The sequence below is a fragment of the Budorcas taxicolor genome, chromosome 4 (assembly GCF_023091745.1).
Source record: "Budorcas taxicolor isolate Tak-1 chromosome 4, Takin1.1, whole genome shotgun sequence".
NCBI lineage: Eukaryota > Metazoa > Chordata > Mammalia > Artiodactyla > Bovidae > Budorcas > Budorcas taxicolor.
Window position 1 is genome coordinate 17916617 of NC_068913.1, and position 18859 is coordinate 17935475.

The 18859-nt window shown below is 40.9% G+C and overlaps 1 protein-coding gene across 1 annotated transcript in view; it reads left to right on the top strand.

Annotated features, from left to right (window-relative positions):
- The first annotated feature begins 9206 nt into the window (after positions 1-9206).
- GLCCI1 (glucocorticoid induced 1) overlaps positions 9207-18859 on the top strand; it is a 106180-nt gene continuing 96527 nt past the window's right edge. The window contains exon 1 of the mRNA XM_052639173.1: positions 9207-9660. Within this exon, the coding sequence (XP_052495133.1) occupies positions 9207-9660 (454 nt within the window). The remainder of the gene's footprint in view (positions 9661-18859) is intronic.

Below are 18859 nucleotides of genomic sequence, written 5' to 3' on the forward strand. Positions count from 1 at the left end.
ATGTCATACAGGCAAATGAGTACCTGGAAACAGAATTTGGAGGAAATGTCTACACTGTGGAGATAAATTTGGGAGTTTGTTACCATTTTATAGTATTTAAAGCCATGAGAAGGACACAGATTACCAAGAAGGTGAGTTCATAGAGAAGAAAGCGGAGAATGGAGCCCAGTTTTTAGAGGCCACTAGAGGAGGAAAGCTTCCCTGGTGGCTCAGAGGTTAAAGCGTCTGCCTGCAATGAGGGAGACCTGGGTTCAATCCCTGGGTTGGGAAGATCCCCTGGAGAAGGAAATGGCAACCCACTCCAGTGTTCTTGCCTGAAGAATCCCATGGATGGAGGAGCCTGGTGGGCTACAGTCCAAGGGGTGGCAAAGAGTTGGACATGACTGAGCGACTTCACACACATACACAGAGGAGGAAAAATCCCTGAAGATCACTAACAGCAGTGGTTAGAGAAGTAGGAGACAGATCAGCCAACAGAAGCAATTTTTTAAAAAAGAAGTTGAACCCGACCAACAGCGTTGAAAACTGCTAAAAGTTGGAGTAGGAGGCTAAGGTTCAAGGAACACCCATTGGGCCTGGCATTATGGAGGCTGCTGACAACACTGATTAGCAGTTTCCACGGGCATGGCGGGAGTGGAAGTCTGAGTCGAGTAGATTGAAGAGCAAATCCAAGTTAACTTGCCGACATCTTTCTCAAGAATGGTTATTGTGAAGGAATCAGAGAATTAGTACTATAGATGGAGAGGGACAGCATAAGAATGTGTGTTTTTTTTTAAAATGTTGGGATAGAGCATATTCATACCTAGTGGATGGAGTGAAATGGCAACCCACTCCAATATTCTTGCCTGGAAAATTTCATGGACAGAGTAGCCTGGTGGGCTGCAGTCATGGGGTTGCAAAGAGCTGGACACAGCTAAGCACACATGCATACATGCTCAGGATAATCAAGAAGCTGATGATTTACAGGAGGAAGGGGGTTACTGAAGAAACGAAGCCCCTAAGAAGGAAAGAGGGGAAGGGATTTAAATCACGAGTAGAGGAATGGGTTTTGATGGGAGAGGAGAAAATATCGCTTGTAACAGAAAGGAAGTAGAGATGGGTCTGGTCCAAGTGCCAAAAGATTTGTAGATTTGATGGTTGTATTAGGGGTAGACAGGTGTGGGGATGGTTTTAGATTGAACGAGTCATTATGGGAAAGTAAACATACTCTCAGTCTCTCTCTTTCTCTCTCTCAGGTCACCTGTTCTCATTTCTGTTTTCTGCAAGTCACTTCATTCTTTTCTTTCAGAAGTCAGGTTTCCTCCGCTTCTCCATTTCCGTGAAAGAAGATGGCCACCCCAGGCACAAGTTTCTGTGATCATCCAGTTCATGCCCTTAATAGAATAACATTGTATTTCTTAATTCCAAATTTCCAAGGGGAGAAAATTTGATTGGTCCAGCTTTGGTCAGTTATCGAACTCAGGTCAAGCCAACCATGGCCAGAAGCACAAGGTCACTGTGTACAAACACAGCTGTCAGGCCTAAGCCCTCTCTGTGTTGGGGGAGGACTAGCTCTTAGAGAAGGGGTTGTGAGCTCCCAGATCCCCAGAGGCATCCACCAAACATCCTCGGAGACCCCAAACTCTAATTAAGAAGTGCTTCCTAGTTTTGTTTTCTTTGGTTTATTTGTTTACATATCCTCCTCCACTAATGCATAATTTCCCCAAATTTTGTCCTTAATCCTCTTTTTCTTTACTGCTATACTTTTTTCCCTTGCCAGCTTCATTTGTGTCCATAGCTTCAACTACAAAATGTGCATGGATAACCTCTCCCCGACCCCAAACCAAACCTCTGCTCTTCTCAACTATCATTTAAAAACTGTCTTTAAGAACTCTAAAATATTCTCCCCTTGCCTTGTATCGATATGAGATGATGAATGTTGGCTCAACTAGTTACTGTAATCATTTCATAACATAGGCAAGTCAAGTCTTGATGCTGTACCCCTTAAACTTATACAGTGCTCTATGTCAATTATATCTCAATAATACAAAGGAAAAAACTGTCTCCCTATGAATATCCTCTGGTTCCCTTATTTATAACTGAACTCATTATTTTTTCCCAACCGTACTCCTTCTCTTGGCTCCCTGTTCCTATTAAAGCCACCACTATCCTCTTAGGCATCCAAGCCTGAAACTTCAGAGCTGCCTGACCTCCCACTTTCAAGGTCCATCAGCTGAGGAGGAGTATCACTCGCACCTTTCCCCCTCTGCATGTCCACTCTCACTCCTGTAACTCCCCTAACTCCTGTTACCTAAACTTCCACGGACTCTTCTCAAAGCCCACTCTCATCTTCCAGTTTGCAGTCTCCATCCAAGTTGTAGACTCTTCTTGCGTTACTCTTCACAAAGCCCAGCTCCTTTCATGTCTCCCCCCGCCAATTCAAGAATCTTCAACAGCTCCCCCTGCAAACTCAATAAAGTGCAACCTCCACGACATGTCATGACATGTCATCAACAGACCAAGCCTTATCTTCAATCAGTCGAGGCAGGCTGCTCAATCATGCCCTAACACATCCTCTGTTTTCCTAGTGACAAGACTTCACACTCTTTCCTGGAGCCGTTCCTCAAAAGTGATCTTTCCCTCCCATTACTTCGATTTCCTTTATCTGCATAGCTCCTATGGAAGCCATGCTAGTTTAGACATGGTTTCTCCTTTATCTGTAGAAATATCTTTTCACCTCTGATGGATTTCAGTTTACCAAAGTGTGAGAACAGGTGCAGCCCTTACCGAGTAGACAACAGTGTCTTACTTTGAAGGTATTTAATAAGTAATTTGATGAGGAGTTACTAAGGCCTGATGCTAGTATTATTGCTATTAAATCCTCATACAGGCTTATTAAATATATTAATATGAACCTTTTCAACAGGATACTGGGGAGGCCACTGGAAATTACGTGTTACAAAAATTTCTTTAATAATTAAAAAAATTTCTCTAGTCAAGCAGTGCTGATGAATGGATGGCACTTTAACAACAATCATTCAACACACTTATGTGGTCAAAAGTAAACTTCAGCCACATAGGAGGAAATTAATCAATGACAAATTCTAATTACTCTCAACTCTCATTAAAAATATAGTACTGTGATAATCAAGTACAGTCTCTTCATAGGATCACAACTGCTCTCATTTATTGTTGACACTGGGTTTGGAATTAAAAGAAATGAAATGTCACAGGAAAGAGAGAATATTTCCAGTTTCCTGGTCCCAAAGTCTATTTAGACTCTGAATGTGCTGGGTTTGTAGAATAGAATCTGTTAGTTAAATGATAAAATCCTACTCACGTATACCAGCTCAGGGGATGTGCCCCTGGCATCATAGCTGGCGACAGGAATTGCTGTGAAGGTGAAAGCTGAAAAACTGGTGGTCCTCATCACTGTTTTCTATCCAGGTAATAATAGTTACATCCTTTACTCTTTTGATATTTACCAGTTAAAAAAGAAAATACCCCTGATTTTTATTGCTGCTTCTGAACTTTTTAAAACCAAAGCATAAGGGAAAATCCCTTGACGTTAGTCTCAGCAAGGATTTTATGGATATGATACCCAAAGCGCCGCAACAAAACAAAACAAACAAGTGAAACTATATCAGACTAGAAGGCGTTCTACACAGCACGAGAAACAGCCAACAAAACGGAAAGTCAGCCTGCATCATGGGAGAAACATTTGCAAATACCGTATTTCAATGGGGGTTAATGCTGCAAATATGTAAGCAACTCATATGAAAGCGAAGAAGAAGAAAAACACAACAAACGATCCGCTTAAAAATGGGCGAAGGATCTGAGTAGAGATTTTTTCTGAAGAAGATATTCAAATGGTCAACAGGTACATGAAAAGGTGTTCAACATCACTAATCAGAGAAATGCAAATTACAACCACACTGAGCTACCACCTCGCTGTTAAAATGGGTATTATGAAAAAGACAAGCAATAATAAGTACTGAGGAGGATATAAAGACATAGGAACCCCTTGTGCACTGTTGATGGGACTGTAAATTGATGCAGCCGCTATATTACATGTTACTAAAAAACTTAAAAATAGAACTACCATATGATCCAGCAATCCCACTTCTGGGTATATAGCTGAAGGGAAATGAAATCAATCTCTCCAAGAGATACGTGTACTTCCATGCTTGCACTGTTTACAGCAGCCAAGATATGAAAACAACCTCAGTGTCCATCAGTGAAGGAACGGATAACGAATGTGACATGCATACACAAAGGAGTATTATTCAGGCATAAAAAGAATGAGATTCTGCCATTTGTGACCACCCAGATGAACCCTGAAGGCGTTATAAGTAAAGTAAGTCAGATGGAAAAAGACAGATACTATATGATCTCACTTATATGTGGAATCTAGAAAAAAAAAAATCCAAACTTGTATAAATAGAGAACAGGAACAAGGGCTGGAGAGTGGGGGCAATGGGTGAAGATGGTCAAAGGTACAAAATTCCAGGTATAAGATGAATATATTCTAGGGATATAATGTGAGGTATAGTGGTTATTTTTTAACAATACTAAATTGAATATTTAAAAGTTGCTAAGAGAATAGATTTTAAAAGTTCTCATCATAAAAACGTTTGTAACCATATGAGGTGATGGCTGTGTTAACTAACCTTATGATGTTATTTTCCTCTAAGTAGCAAATTGTTACATATCTTAAACTTACACAATCTTTCATGTCAATTACATCTCAATAAAGCTGGGGGGGGGGAAGAAACAAAGTAAGATGATTATTATTTTCATGAAATGTTCCTTTCTGCTTAATTAAATTTATGTATTTTTCAGTTCCCTCACACAGGCCTCTTGAGAATAACTGCTCCCAATAGAGAGATAGAACTAATTACATATCAGCAGATGTCATTCTCTAACTGATCCTCCTCAACTGGCCTCTGTCAATTTCAGTTGGTTATTTTTTTCTGCAGATCTCAACTGCCTTTTCTCCATTACCAATTTCATTCTCCATTTTCAACATCAGATGAGCCTACAAGAGCCACGAGGACTAGTATTTTTTACTCTGCCTTTATAACGATCAAAATACAAGATACGCTTTCCTTTTGAATGCTAGCCCCAGTGTGAGTATCTGTATAGTTTACAGAAGACACATGGAACATTTTTCTACCCTGCGGCTATGCCTCTACAACAGTGATACACATACACTTGTTATTGTCAATTTTGTTTTCTGATGAAAGGTGCAGTTTAGTCTTTGGAACAAGCACTGATTAAAATTTGCTACTCTTTTAAAAACATTGAGCAAATATTGTCTACTGGGTACCAAGCACTACTATGGAGATTCTGCAATAATAAAACTGATAAAAAGTCTTGCCTTCATGGTCTATTCTACACGGACAGAATAAAAAATAATTACAATATACAATGTGTGGATGGTGATCAGTGCTCTGGGAAAGAAAAGTATGATCGAGAGTAGGGACCATCTCGGGGGTGCTTGCAGTTTTCAAAAGAGTTTTCAGAAAAGCTTTCATTGTGAAGGGGATGACCTCTGAGTAGAGACCTGGGGGAACTGAGGGAGCAAACCATGTGGGTAACTGGGGCAAGAACTCCTCAGGCAGAGAGAACACCTAGTGCAAAGGCGCACGTAGGCTGTCACAAGCAGTAAGGAGTTTTACTGTAAGCATCTGCCAGGGACGAAAATTCAGGCAAGGCTCTTTTTGTTGTTGCTATAAAGAATCCACCTACAAGAGAGTTTAATCAGCTTAAGCTGAACATCAGTGCAGATCTGTTTAGTGTTTTCTCTCAGCCATGACCTCATTTCTAATGCTGACAGCCTGGACTGCCTCTTACATTTGGTTGGGCCTTGGATGCACAGCCTGGCAAATGTGGATGAAACTAGAAGAGGGGGGTTTGGGTAGCTCTGTAGGCCCGACAGTTATCTCGTTCTCTTTTCACACGGGACTGCATATTAATCAGACACAGCCAATGATTCCAAGTTTTAATGTAACCTAATGGGTAATACAGCCCATTATGATATATGAATCAAGAATTAAGTGTAAAAGAGTTCTACCTCAGATAAGCTAATGGTGAGATCTGTTCCACGAATAACTAAGACACAGGTTACTGAGGACAGAGATGTTTCCCCTGCCACCTGATTGTGCTTTCAGTGGTGTCTCCTTCCCAGCAGGACAACACAAAAAAAGAGGTTATTATCAATATTAACATTTACAGAATTTACAGGGATTGTTACACTTATATTCAACAAACAGAGATAATGCATTCCATACCTAGCACAGTCCGATAACAACAATGCTCTTCTAGCCTAGAAATTCACACTTCCTTCTAAGGGGTTTCCAATTTACTGGGGATTATGTTTTCCTAAAACTTAAATTTATACCCTTGGAGCCCACTCCCATCCTCACTAAGAAGAAAATGCTATTAAGACCTCAACATGTGGACATTTGAAAGCAGATACTGGGTTTAGTTTATTTTAGCCCACCTTTCATTTCTTTAGAGACTCAATTCCTTACACATAAAGATCAATATTTATTTCATGAGAACAAAGGTTTAAGAGACGACCAAGGTATCTTTAGTAAAGAGGTGACTGAACATCCAAATAGGTCATGATGACTTGATGACTTACCAGCAACTAAAAACAGCATTTTAAGATCATACTGGTTCTCTTTGTGTGTCATTTAGATTTGTTTTGGATATTTAAGTTGGTATGATAGTTTTGAACAAATACAGAAAGCCTTTAAAAGGTATGTTGTTTTAGATCCAAATCAAGTTGATTGGAAAAGACCCTGATGCTGGGAAAGGTTGAGGGCATGAGAAGGGGACGACAGAGGATGAGATGGTTGGATGGCATCACCAACTCGATGGACATGAGTTTGAGTAAGCTCTGGGAGTTGGTGATAGACAGGGAAGGAAGCCTGGCATGCTGCAGTCCATGGGGTCACAAAGATTCGGCCACAAGTGAGAGACTGAACTGAACTGAAGTATTGATCATTATGGCTGTGGCTTGGTATAAACTTAGAATTATTGTAATCTAAAGCATTGAGTTTGTTTCCAGAGATAACATTTCTATAATGAAACCATGCTGTAATCAAATCAACAACTTGGATCTTTACCAGCAACTTTAAAAAAACTTTATTTATTTTAATCTGTCAATTTTCATTCTTGATATTCCAAAAAAGTCATCAGAAAGAAGCCATTTATCATTCTTTTTCCTCATGAAGGAAGGAATGCAATTTCCTAATGAATGAGGAAATCTTTTATTATAGATGGAAAAAAAATACAATAGGTCAATTATACCAAATTTTAAAGAGTAAAATTTTTACTGTATTCATAATTAATATATTATTCTGGAAAACAAACATATATGAACACAGTGGGGATAATAATAGTATCTACGTTGTGGATTATAGAAGGATTGGAAGCGTTAACACATACAACAGTCTTAGAACAATGACTGACACATGAAATGTTCAATAAATGTTCACTATTATTCTAGTATGTGATAAAGTGAGGAACTATCACTCGTCTTAATGGGAGCAATTCTTGAATTTTTACAGAAAAAGTGGGTTTCATCCACTTTTTACAGAACCGGGTATACTTTCTTTTCTGAGCACAGAAGGAAGTTGAGAAGGATGGCCCCTCTAAGTGATCCCTGCATTTAGTGCCTAAAATCAGATGAAGCTTGTCACTGTGGGCAGACACCAAGAGTAGACCAATCTGACCCACCAGGTATGCTTTTCTTATCTCATGGAAACTAAGGGAGGTTATCTGATGTAGACCCTTCAATCAATTGTTCCTTAAGGTTTAAGCAGGAACAATTTAGGGGTAAACTTAGGTTCCTGGTAGTAATCTAAAATCTTTGTATCCCTTCAGTTTCACTGCAGAATAAAAACGAAATTTACCACAGTGTATTGTTACATCAAGTCTGGTACTTATTTCTCCCAAGAGGGCATCTGCTTCTGGGAAAGACAACAGGGTACCCTCCATTAATGTATTTAACTGATGCTGTAATGATGTACAACTCCTTGTTGACTCTTGCAATTCCAAGTTATTATCTCGGAACATAAGATTTGACTAACTCTTTTCACTCCATAGGTTAACTGTAAAAGCATCCACTCAGTGTTCAATCCAGCTCCCACACATTGCTTCTGATGGCCTGAAGTTCTTTCGATTAGTCTGCCCGCCGCAAAACCTCAGATTACTAAAGTTAGAGAGAAAGGGATGGATTCTAAAACATCCCACTATCAGAACAGGTGTACTTGCAAAGTCAAATTTGCCTGATGTATCCTATGTCTCATATTGTACAATCGGCCCTGGAGGGTGGAGCCCTCGTAACCTGCTTCCTCGGGTGTACGCGTGTCTGTGGGTGTTGGGGCAGGACACGTACGGACCCACTCTCCCAAGGCAGCCCAATCAAAGTCCCCCTCTCAGCTCAAAGGCTGTCAACTCTCACGCCCCTCCTTGCGCCACAGCCCCCTCCTCCCTCTTCCACCCCTTCATATCCCGCCTCCAGAGTAGGACACCCACTTTCATTGGCAGGTGCTCGTCTCACTCCTACCCTGAAACCAATCACTAGAGCGTTGGTGGAGAAGGACGGAGCCAATGGGAGTGCTCGTTGCGGCAGCTGCCGGTCCCGAGCGCTGGGAGGCGGTGCCGGGGGCGGGGTACGGGTTAGGGGGTTAGTTGCCGCTTGGAGTGAGGAGAGGGCAGAAGCGGCGGCGGCGGCGGCGTTTGCGGTAGCGCGGCTCCGCGGAAAGCCGGGCACCTCGAGGCCCTTTCCCCCTCCTCCGGTCCCCAGAAGCAGGGGTCCAGGCCCTTTGCAGCTACCGGCCTCTCCCGCGCGTGCAGCCCCGCGAGTCGGCGTGATCCGGCCGGTTGCCCCTCTCCCCTGTCAGCGCGATGCCTGGGGCGGCAGCGGCGGCTTCGGGCTCCTTGCGGCCCCAGCCGTGACCGCCACTGCGAGCCCGGCCGGGCGGTTGGGGCCGTTGGACGTTTGTTTTCGCAGCTTTCCCCTCCCCCCTCGCCGAGGCGGCGGGGGTGCGCGTTGGGAAGGGGGAGCCGGGAGACTCCTCCCTCTCCCCGATACCCCCGCCCCTCCCCCTTACACACTCGCACGCACTATCGCGCCGGCTCCCACACGCTCGCGCGCCTCCCGCTCCGCGCCTCGGTGTCGGCCGGCGTCGTCCCGGGCCCGCGGAGCCACCATGTCCACTGCCTCCTCCTCTTCCAGTTCCTCTCAGACCCCTCATCCCCCGCCGCAGAGGATGCGGCGCAGCGCCGCGGGTTCCCCGCCCGCCGCCCCCGTCACCGGCAGCGGGAACGGCGCAGGCGGCGGCGGCGGCGGCGGTGTGGGCTGCGCCCCAGCTGCGGGAGCCGGCCGGCTGCTGCAGCCCATCCGCGCCACGGTGCCCTACCAACTCCTGCGGGGCAGCCAGCACAGTCCCACGCGCCCGCCCGCCGCCGCCGCCGCCTCGCTGGGCAGCGTCCCGGGGCCCGGCGCGGCCCGCGGCCCCAGCCCGCCCAGCCCGACGCCGCCGCCGGCCGCGGCCCCAACCGAGCAGGCGCCGCGGGCCAAGGGCCGCCCGAGACGGTCCCCCGAGAGCCACCGGAGGAGCAACTCACCTGAGCGACGGAGCCCCGGCTCGCCCGTCTGCAGAGGTAGCGAGCCCAACCCTTGCGTCCTCCCGGGCTACGTCTCCCTTCCCCGACGGTGCCCTCCGTGGAAACTTCAGCCTCTCCGGGCTTCTCTTTGCTAGTGCCTTATCGAAGGTGTGAAAGTGGCTTTGGGAACCTCACCCCCCTGCGGTCGCTACGGGGCTCGGAGGAGCGGACTGCAGAGCAACTTTTATTTGACCCTTCTGCCGCCCCTTCAGCTTTTATCTACCATCACACGCCTGCATCGAAAGGTTTTTCAGTTTAAGAGCTGATTAGCTCACTCCTGTGTTTGCTGTTTGTAGTGGGGGAAGGAAGAGCTGGGTGAAACACTTAAAAAAAACACGCACACCAACTCGGGCAGCAGATAAGGTGGTGGTTGTAATCTCTACAACCTCTTTGTGCTTTCCTACAAAGTTCCCATAATGTGTCTGTGCCTACCGGGGGGTAATTTTTTTTCTTTTTTGGAGGGGTGGAGGCACTAGTTATGATGTAAGGATATCCTGTTGGGTGTGTAGAGGGGACAGTTTTGGATGTGCAATTGAAGTGTATAGTGTTTGGGTTTTTTTTTTTTTTTTGGTCTCCTTTTCTCTACTTTATATAGTCATATGCATCCGGGCGGTACTGCACTGAAAACAGTTTATGCCCAACTCAAGACTTGAGTGGTAAATTTCTAAGGACCTATTTGTGGAGTGTGCTCACTTTTTTCCTTCCATTTTTAAGTACACTTAACAGTTCAGTTGAGCTGTTAAAGGATCTCGAGTTTTTTTTCTGTTAGTTGTCAAAGGCAATGGAGACCTGGTGGATGCTGTCGGCTTCCCTTAATGTTTTGTGTTTTGGTGTGGTTTGGTTTATCTCTAGGGACATAGTGCATGATCTGGTTGAGTCCTGGGGGAGAAGAGGGAGATAAGCCAAAACAGGGATGTAAAGAAGTAGCAGCTCATGTGATGAGATAGCGGGTTAGGGCTACAGATGCTGCTGTTGCTGCATTGTGGAGAGACCCTATCATACCGCTAACAGAGGAAAAATCTCTGCTTGGGAGGAAGTCATTGTGGAGCTCTGTATGGTGTTTTATATGGTATGTGGCATTTTTTTCATGGAGTTTTCTCAATGAGGGTCTTGTACTTGGAGAAAGTGATTGTGTTAAGTAAGACAGACTGCAGTTTGAGTGTTTTTGTTTTAGTATCTCGGACCTGTAATTTGCATGTTGCTAAGGCCCTTGTTTTCAGACCACTTGATGGTGAAGGCAGGGTTGGATATAGTGCAGTGGTATGTGTACAGGGGCACCAAGAAACACATCCTGTAATCTGTATGCACCAGAAGGAATTTGCTCCCCTACTCCTCCCCCAGGTCAAGCCAGCTGCAGAAACTGACATCCTCCAGCAAATCCTGAATGAATGAATGAAAACAACGTGATCGCCCTAATAATGACCACAACTGAACACACATCTTTGGCTGTATTTTATAGAAAAAGCCACCATTTTCTAACAGATTAATGCCATATGCGACTCCCTTGCTCATTTTCTAGAACTGTATGAAATGAAAGGTAACAGAATGAAAAGACGGTGGCAGTTACATACGTTTTTGAGTGATTTAGCTTCAACAGTATGTCTGTTGGGTTTTGGGACTTTCTTTTAAGGACTAATATGAGAGCCATAAAATAAGCACTGCAGAAAGATTCTGTCCAGAGGGTTTTGTGGGCATAGTAAGAGTAGTTTGAGCAATTCCTGCAACAATATGATGGCCATCTACTACCTCCTCCCCTTTTGCTGATAACCACTAGCATGTTATAGTAGTTCGTAGTACAACTTGCTTTTTCTGCATCTTTCAAAAGTCTTAATTGATTAGGAATTACAAGGTCCATCATCAAGTAGTTTTAATAAAATTTGTGACCAGACTTAAACTGTCCTCTTTGTTGTAGTACGGCACATCTGAGTTTAATGCAATTTTAACACAATCATGATGAAAACACTTCTCTGAGTCTGGTTGTGCAGGAGACAAATTTGCATCATCAGGGAGCTTGTACAGGGACTAGAAGAGGCCTTTCTGTTGTTTTTTAACATCAAGTGGTTTGTCAGTTTCTTACATTGAAGTGATTTTGAATGTAGGTTTTTCTGCCCCCAGTTCCCTGATGATATTACCTTTATGTTACTTCTCCACATCCCGCCTTGCTTCTCTCTACTCAAGTTAAATCTTTTCTGTTTACTTTGCTATTTAAAATTCATACTATGAACAGTTGAACAATTTTTTCAAACGATTATCTACTCAGTTTCTTTTGAATTCTGCAAGGTTCTGACTTCAGTGGATTTTAGCCTCCACAGGTCAAGGCTCCTCCCGCTGCTGCTGCTGCTGCTGCTGCTGCAGACACTGACATCACTATACTGCATGAATGAAAAACAACAACGTGCTCCATTTCTTGCTTTCCACCTCTTTCCTTTTCTGCACACTCCCCTGTGTGTGTGTATTTAAGATGGTATTATGCTGCATTTAAAACTACATTTAAAAATGTTAAATTAGGCAGCTAGTGGCTCAGGGATAGGTATTTAGTATAGAGGCATATTGTTTACAAAAAGCTTCAAGTGCTATGAGCATTTAGACTGGAGGTGACATAACAGCACTCGGTATTTTTTTATCTGGACTGGTCGTTATGGAAGAAAATACAGAAGCTGTAAACAGTTTTCTTTGTAGTTGTTTTACCAAGAAGAAGTTAGGAAACAACATGATTTCTAAACATGTTAGATCATTATTATCTCCCTCTGAAACATTCTTAATATGCATTTATAGGGTTAAGTCTAGAGTAATAAATGATAATCAGATTATTTCACAAGGCTGAGAAAAAGCTGAATTATGTAAATAGGTACAATTTTAATATGGTATAATTTATAAAATTTAGCAAGAAGATGTTAATTTTCTTTATTTTGTAGCACAGTTTTAGATAATTTAAATGGCTATCATAATAGAAGATACATAAATCTCCAAACACCTTACTCTCTACAGATATCACCAGGTTTTATAAATTGAAACTATCTTGTTTATGCATATGGATATTTTTGTTTGCATTTTTAAAAATTTTAGTTTGCATTTTTAAAACTTCAAAGTTTGTTATTTCTATTCATTTCTTTACTTCTGCCATTAGCAAAATGTCACCCTCCCCCTTGTTTAGTTCTGAAGGGTCTTGAAGTGGTGAATGACAAGCTACTGAATGCATCCTCAGGCTCCCTGTGATGTGTTTGTAATAGATGTAAAATCATAAAGTATTATGCAAATAGTTATTTTTTGTAATGGTAATATGTAAGTCTACCTTTGAGATAAATAGAACAACTCAAATGAGAATGTAACAGGATGTTAGTGTTAAAATTAATGATCTTAGAAATCATGTGTAACAGTGAAAAGAAAATAGAATAAATTTGCTTCATTCTGAAAACATCATAAAGCAAAACCTATGGGCTCAAAAACAGAACAAATACAGTTTTACTGTTCAAGACAGTAAGTAGCGGTTGCGTGTCCTTTTGTGGTTTTCTGTAAGGATTGAGCATTGAGATGAGTTATAAATTCTAAAAGATATGAAGACAATTGCATTAGAGCACTCTGGATGTGGAATACCACTTATTTTTAAGGGTACCAAACCTAATAACAAAAACATGGAAGAGCTTATAATTTTATATATTTCCTGCTATGGAAAACAGCATGTGTTAATTCCTGATTTAACATAATAGGTTTATTTAGGCCTAATAGTCTAACAGATTATTAACTCTAGAGTGAAATTTGATAAGAATTTTTCATGAGTGTCTTGAGAGCTTTATTGTTTTAGACATTAAGAAGTTATTCTATTTAAAAGAAAATACAAAGCCAACTAACATAATCCTGAATGACTGCCTTTGGAGTATGTGTGTATATGTGTTTTAATCAGTCAGTTTGCTTTCAGTTTTTTATCTTTTCATTAAATTTCCCCTCTTGAGTCATTTTTAGTGCTGTGCTCAATTTGTAGAATTCCAGCATTTTAAATTACATTTTCCCCTCATTTTAAAGATATTCAGACATTCTCTTATATTATAAAGTTACTTCTCAGGCTAATATTCTTGAAAATTATGTTCTCGCACTCCTGTGGCCCCCACTTTTAAAATTAGTTTTCCTAGAGTGCTTAGAGTTACTTGTTTCAAAGCTTTCTTATACTAGACTGAAAAATATACTGACAGTTAAAGCTTTGACTTTTTTCCCTAAAGAGATAGCTTTCAAATACTGATTTTTGAGAAAGATTTTCAGCTTTTGAGAACTACACTAAGTATCAGCAGCATTCATTAATTTTTCCCATTAATTATGGTAATAAAACTTCTACATCAGTGGGTCAATAGCAAAATGGATCTAAGTGAATTTATAGAAGTTTTTTATTCTTAAACTTTTTCATGCTCAAAGATTACATTCCTCTCCAATAACTATTATTCTAAGCATACTGAATATTGTATACACCTAGTATTATAAAAGCACCTTGATCAGTTTAACTGTATGTAAAGTTATGTTACATATATTTAGCTAAAAATTACTTCATTATTTACTTTTTACAGAAGGACATTTCATTCACCACAGTGTATGTTTCCTCAAGGGTTTAATGCAAATTAGGATTTATATATTGGGGAAACGTTGAAGGGTAACGGTATCCTTGTGATTTTTATTTTTGCTAATGCAGACTAAATGTGAAGAAGAAAATAAAGGAGTAATTTGGCTCCATGGCAGTGAATAACAATGGAAATAAATGGCAATGTTCAACGAATGGCTAGTAGGAGAGGATTTTTCTTAAATCTGAAATTTAAAACATTGCTAAAAGCCCATTTTATCAAAGCTTTCACATGTAGCTAATAATCTGCCAAGACGTATCTACTGATGACTTTGTTATTCTTAATTTTAGTTTAGTCTTTTCTCCAGAGTTTAAATCCCCTGATAGGATTTTCCTTAGCACCTGTCTGGGGTTTGTGCCTGCTGCTGCTGTTTTTTGTCTTCAGTATATAATTTTGTTCTCTTATTAAATGTCTAAGAGACCAAATCACTGTGCTGTTTCTGTCCTGTGTTCTTTTTTAACAAGAAGTTGAGCTTATCTCATAATTGTCGCTAGCTGGGTTTGCTTAAAGTAAGTGGAAGACAGAGAGCACACTGTCATCTGTGATGTAAAAAACTTGAGAAACCGATAGAAGAGCCAGGAGCCATCTTGCTTTCCCTTTCTACCCCTCATCTGAATTCCTGGAACTACTATGACTTCATCACTCATCTGGCTCATTCTAGAACAAGATTCGCGTTTATTTTGCAAAAAAACAAAAACAAAAAACTATATATATATATATATACACACACACATAATGGATTTATAGTAATTTTGAAGAAAATAGGATTATCCTTAATTATGAACAAATTGTGGAAAAAACATTTTTCTAGTATTTCATTTTTGTAGGAGCAAGCATGGCAGATACCTTTAAGCTGTGGTGTTTACCGCAGGTAAATGTTACTGTGGCAGCTGTCGGGACCAGGCAAGTTCATGGATACCTCGGTCTTGCATGCTTAGTTGCTCAGTTGTGTCTGGCTCTTCGTGACCCCATGGATTGTGGCCCTCCCAGCTCCTCTGTCCATGGGATTCCCCAGGGAAGAATACTGGAGAGGGTTGCCATTTCTTCCTCCAGGGGATCTTCCCAACCCAGGGATTGAAACCACGTCTCTGGCATCTCCTGCATTGCAGGTAGATTCTTTGCCACTGAGCTACCTGGGAAGCCCCAGATAGCTCAATAACCTCTCCAATATTATGTTGTATCTCTAAAGATGTAGGTAGAAAGGAAGAAAACATGTGAGTGCTTAAGGCAGTATATACTTTCATTCATCAAGAAAGTGGATTTGAAATCTAATTTTTGATTCTAGATACGGTGTCCACTCTACAGGATTATCCTGTTGCTCCTAATTGAAAGAAGACTCTGATACTGGTCATCAGCTGTGATTTCTGAGCTGTAAAAATTACTAATAAATAGGTTTTCTATTGCTTCCACAGCACTGTTACACTGTGCTGGAGTATGTTTTGACATTTTCAGAATGTCTAAAAATGTAAGACCTAGGTTAGTGACTGTAACTGAAATAAAATATGGTTGGATTGGTCATATCTCTTTGTCACATAAAAGCCTGAGAATATGTGTGTGTGTGAGAGAGAGAGAGAGAGAGAGAGACAGACAGACAGACAGACAGACAGACAGACAGAAAGCAGGTTTAAGTGACAGTGTGTGAGAAATCCTGGTTCCTGAAGGGTCAAGGATATGAACTTGGCTGTATCTGGCCTTGTGTACTTCTAGAATCTGTACTGTTTCTGAATTGTATTATAGTGAGAAGTACTTTTCCCCATGATTATTAAAAGTTATATGTGGCGATAAACTGGTAAATGTCTCAGGAATCACTAAGCAGAGATTCTGGTCTCAGGTGATAGTCCCAGCAACTGGTGCTGGATTAATTCAGCCCCTCACCCCTAAGAAGCTAATAGTTATCCCTGCAATTTGTGGGTTTGAACTCTGAATGTTTGTAACTTAGTGAAATGCCACTATGTTGTACTTTAATGATGGCTCACCAAAAACAAGGATGAGTTAAACTTGTGAGACTCATTATTGTGTGGGAAGACTGGTGTCGAAAATTGTCTTCCAAGATACTAGAATTAAGAAACTCACTAAACTTCTGGATGTGTTTCATAACAAGAATGCAAAAACTGCTACAGATTGCTGCCTAGTGTTAGTAAAGATCAAGTATCTATCTCCTGCTGACAGCAATAGCCCCTTATTTAGCCAGTATGGCCACAGGGAGAACTTCACATAGCTAACTTTTAGATTACTAAAATACTATTTGGTGAAACAGATGCTTTCTAAAATCATTATACAATTGTTTTCTTAAGCAGAACAAACAAAACCTCAATGAACTCTTTGTAGCTTAATTAATTTTAATACCTATGATTGCGAATAGATACTTTTGAATATAAGATTGAATGAGCATGGCCTATTACTGATCCTATAAATTTGCTTTGGGAAGTGTCTTTTTTCCTGGTAAATGTGGAATGAAACAGTGTGTGGCCACATTTATTCCTTAATAGAATAACCTGGCTTTTTTCTCTTATCAAGTTAAAGACCAAAAAATTATTTTCCAAATGGTTCCATAAAAGAACCTTAGAAACAAAAAGGTACGCTGAAAAATAACTAGATTTGAAGTCAAGAGACTTAGGTTATTTATCCACTTCTAACATTTGACTTATAGTAAGTCTCTAAATCTTCATCTAATTGATGGGTGGGCTTTTTAAGAGTTCAGTTGGGTAAGGAAAAGAGCCTACTATGGAAAGGAAAAGTAAGTTTATTAAACTAGATGATGACTTTGAAGTTTTAAAACTAGTTTTACTGAGGTATAGCTGACAAAGTTGTATATATTTTAAGGTATACAGTTTGATGATTAGGTATACATTTACAAAGTGAAGTGATTACCATAATTAAGATAAGTGCATATCTATCACCTCGCAGAGCTACCTTTTTTTTTTTTTTTGATGTGTGATGAGAACACTCAAGATCTCTTCTTAGCAAATTCCACGTATACAATACAGTATTACTGACTACAGTCACCAGCTGTACCTTAGGTTCCCAGAACTCACCTGTGTTACAACTTAAAGTTCGCATCCGTCCAGCAACTTTCCCCACCTGCCAGTCCATGGCAGCCATCATTCTACTCTCTCCTGTGAATTACTTTTTAAGATTACGCACATAAGTGAGATCATAATTGTTTTTTTCCCTGTGTATTTGTTTTTCTGTGTCTGGCTTATTTCACTTAGAAAAATATCCTCCAAGTTCATCTATGTTGTTGCCAGTGGCAGGATTTCCTTTTTAAAAGACTGTGTAATAATCCGCACGCGCGCTTGTGTGTGTACACATACCTATGTGTATATATTTTCTTTATCCATTCCCCCATGAGTGAACACAGAGGTTCTCCATCTCCTAGTTATTGTGGAAAATGCTGCATTGAATATGGGAGTGCAGGTATCTTTTCAGGATCCTGGTGTTATTTCCTGTGAGTATATACTCAGAGTGAGATTGCTAGATTATATGTTAGTTCTATTCTTAAGTTTTTGAGGAATCTTCATGCTGTTTCTCATTCCCACCAGTTTACATTCTCGCCAGTGGTGTACAAGGGTGCTCTTTTCTCCACATCCTTGCCAACATATGTTATTTTCTTATCTTTTTGACAGTAGCCATTCTACCAAGTGTGAGATGGTATCTCATTGTGGTTTTAATTTGCGTTTCTCTGGTTAGTGATGTTTGAGCACCTTTTCATGTACCCTCAATAGCCGTTTATATGTCATCTTTGGAAAATGTCTACTTTGCTCTTTTTTGTCTGTGATTTAATAAGCTTATTTGTGTTTTCTGCTATTGAGTTACATGAATTCCATATATATATTTTGGATATAGCAAATGTATATATCCAAAATACTAGGCCCTTATCAGATGTATGGTTTGCAGGTATTTTCTTCTGTGCCATAACTTGTCTTTTCATTTTGTTAATTGTTTCCTTTGCTGTGCAGAAGCTTTTTAGTTGCTTGTTTATTTTTGCTTTTGTTGCTTGTGCTTTTGGTATTATATCCAAAATGTCATTGCCAGGACTGAGCTTTTTCCCTATGTTTTCTTCTAGGAGTTTGACAGTTCCAGGCCTTATAGTTAAGTCTTTAATCTATTTCAAGTTAATTTTGTGTACAGTATAAGATAGGGTTCAGTTTCACTCTTTTGCATGTAGATATCCAGTTTTCCTAGCACCATGTATAGAGAGACTATCCTTTTCTCATTGTATATTCTTGGTACCTCTGTCAAAGATCAGTTGACCATATATCTGTGGAGTTTTATATCTGGGCCTTCTGTGCCATTGGTCTGATGTGAAGAGCCAACTCATTGGAGAAGACCCTGATGCTGGGGAAGGTTGAGGGCATAGGAGAAGGGGGTGACAAAGGATGAGATGGTTGGATGGCATCACTGACCCAATGGACATGAGTTTGAGCAAACTCTGGGAGATAGTGAAGGACAGGGAAGCCTGGGGTGCTGCAGTCCATGGGGTTGTAAAGTCGGACACAACTTAATGACCGAACAGCAACAAATATGCGTAGATTTATTTATCTGGGCCCTCTCTTCCATTGGTTTATGTGTCTGTTTTTATGCCAGTACCA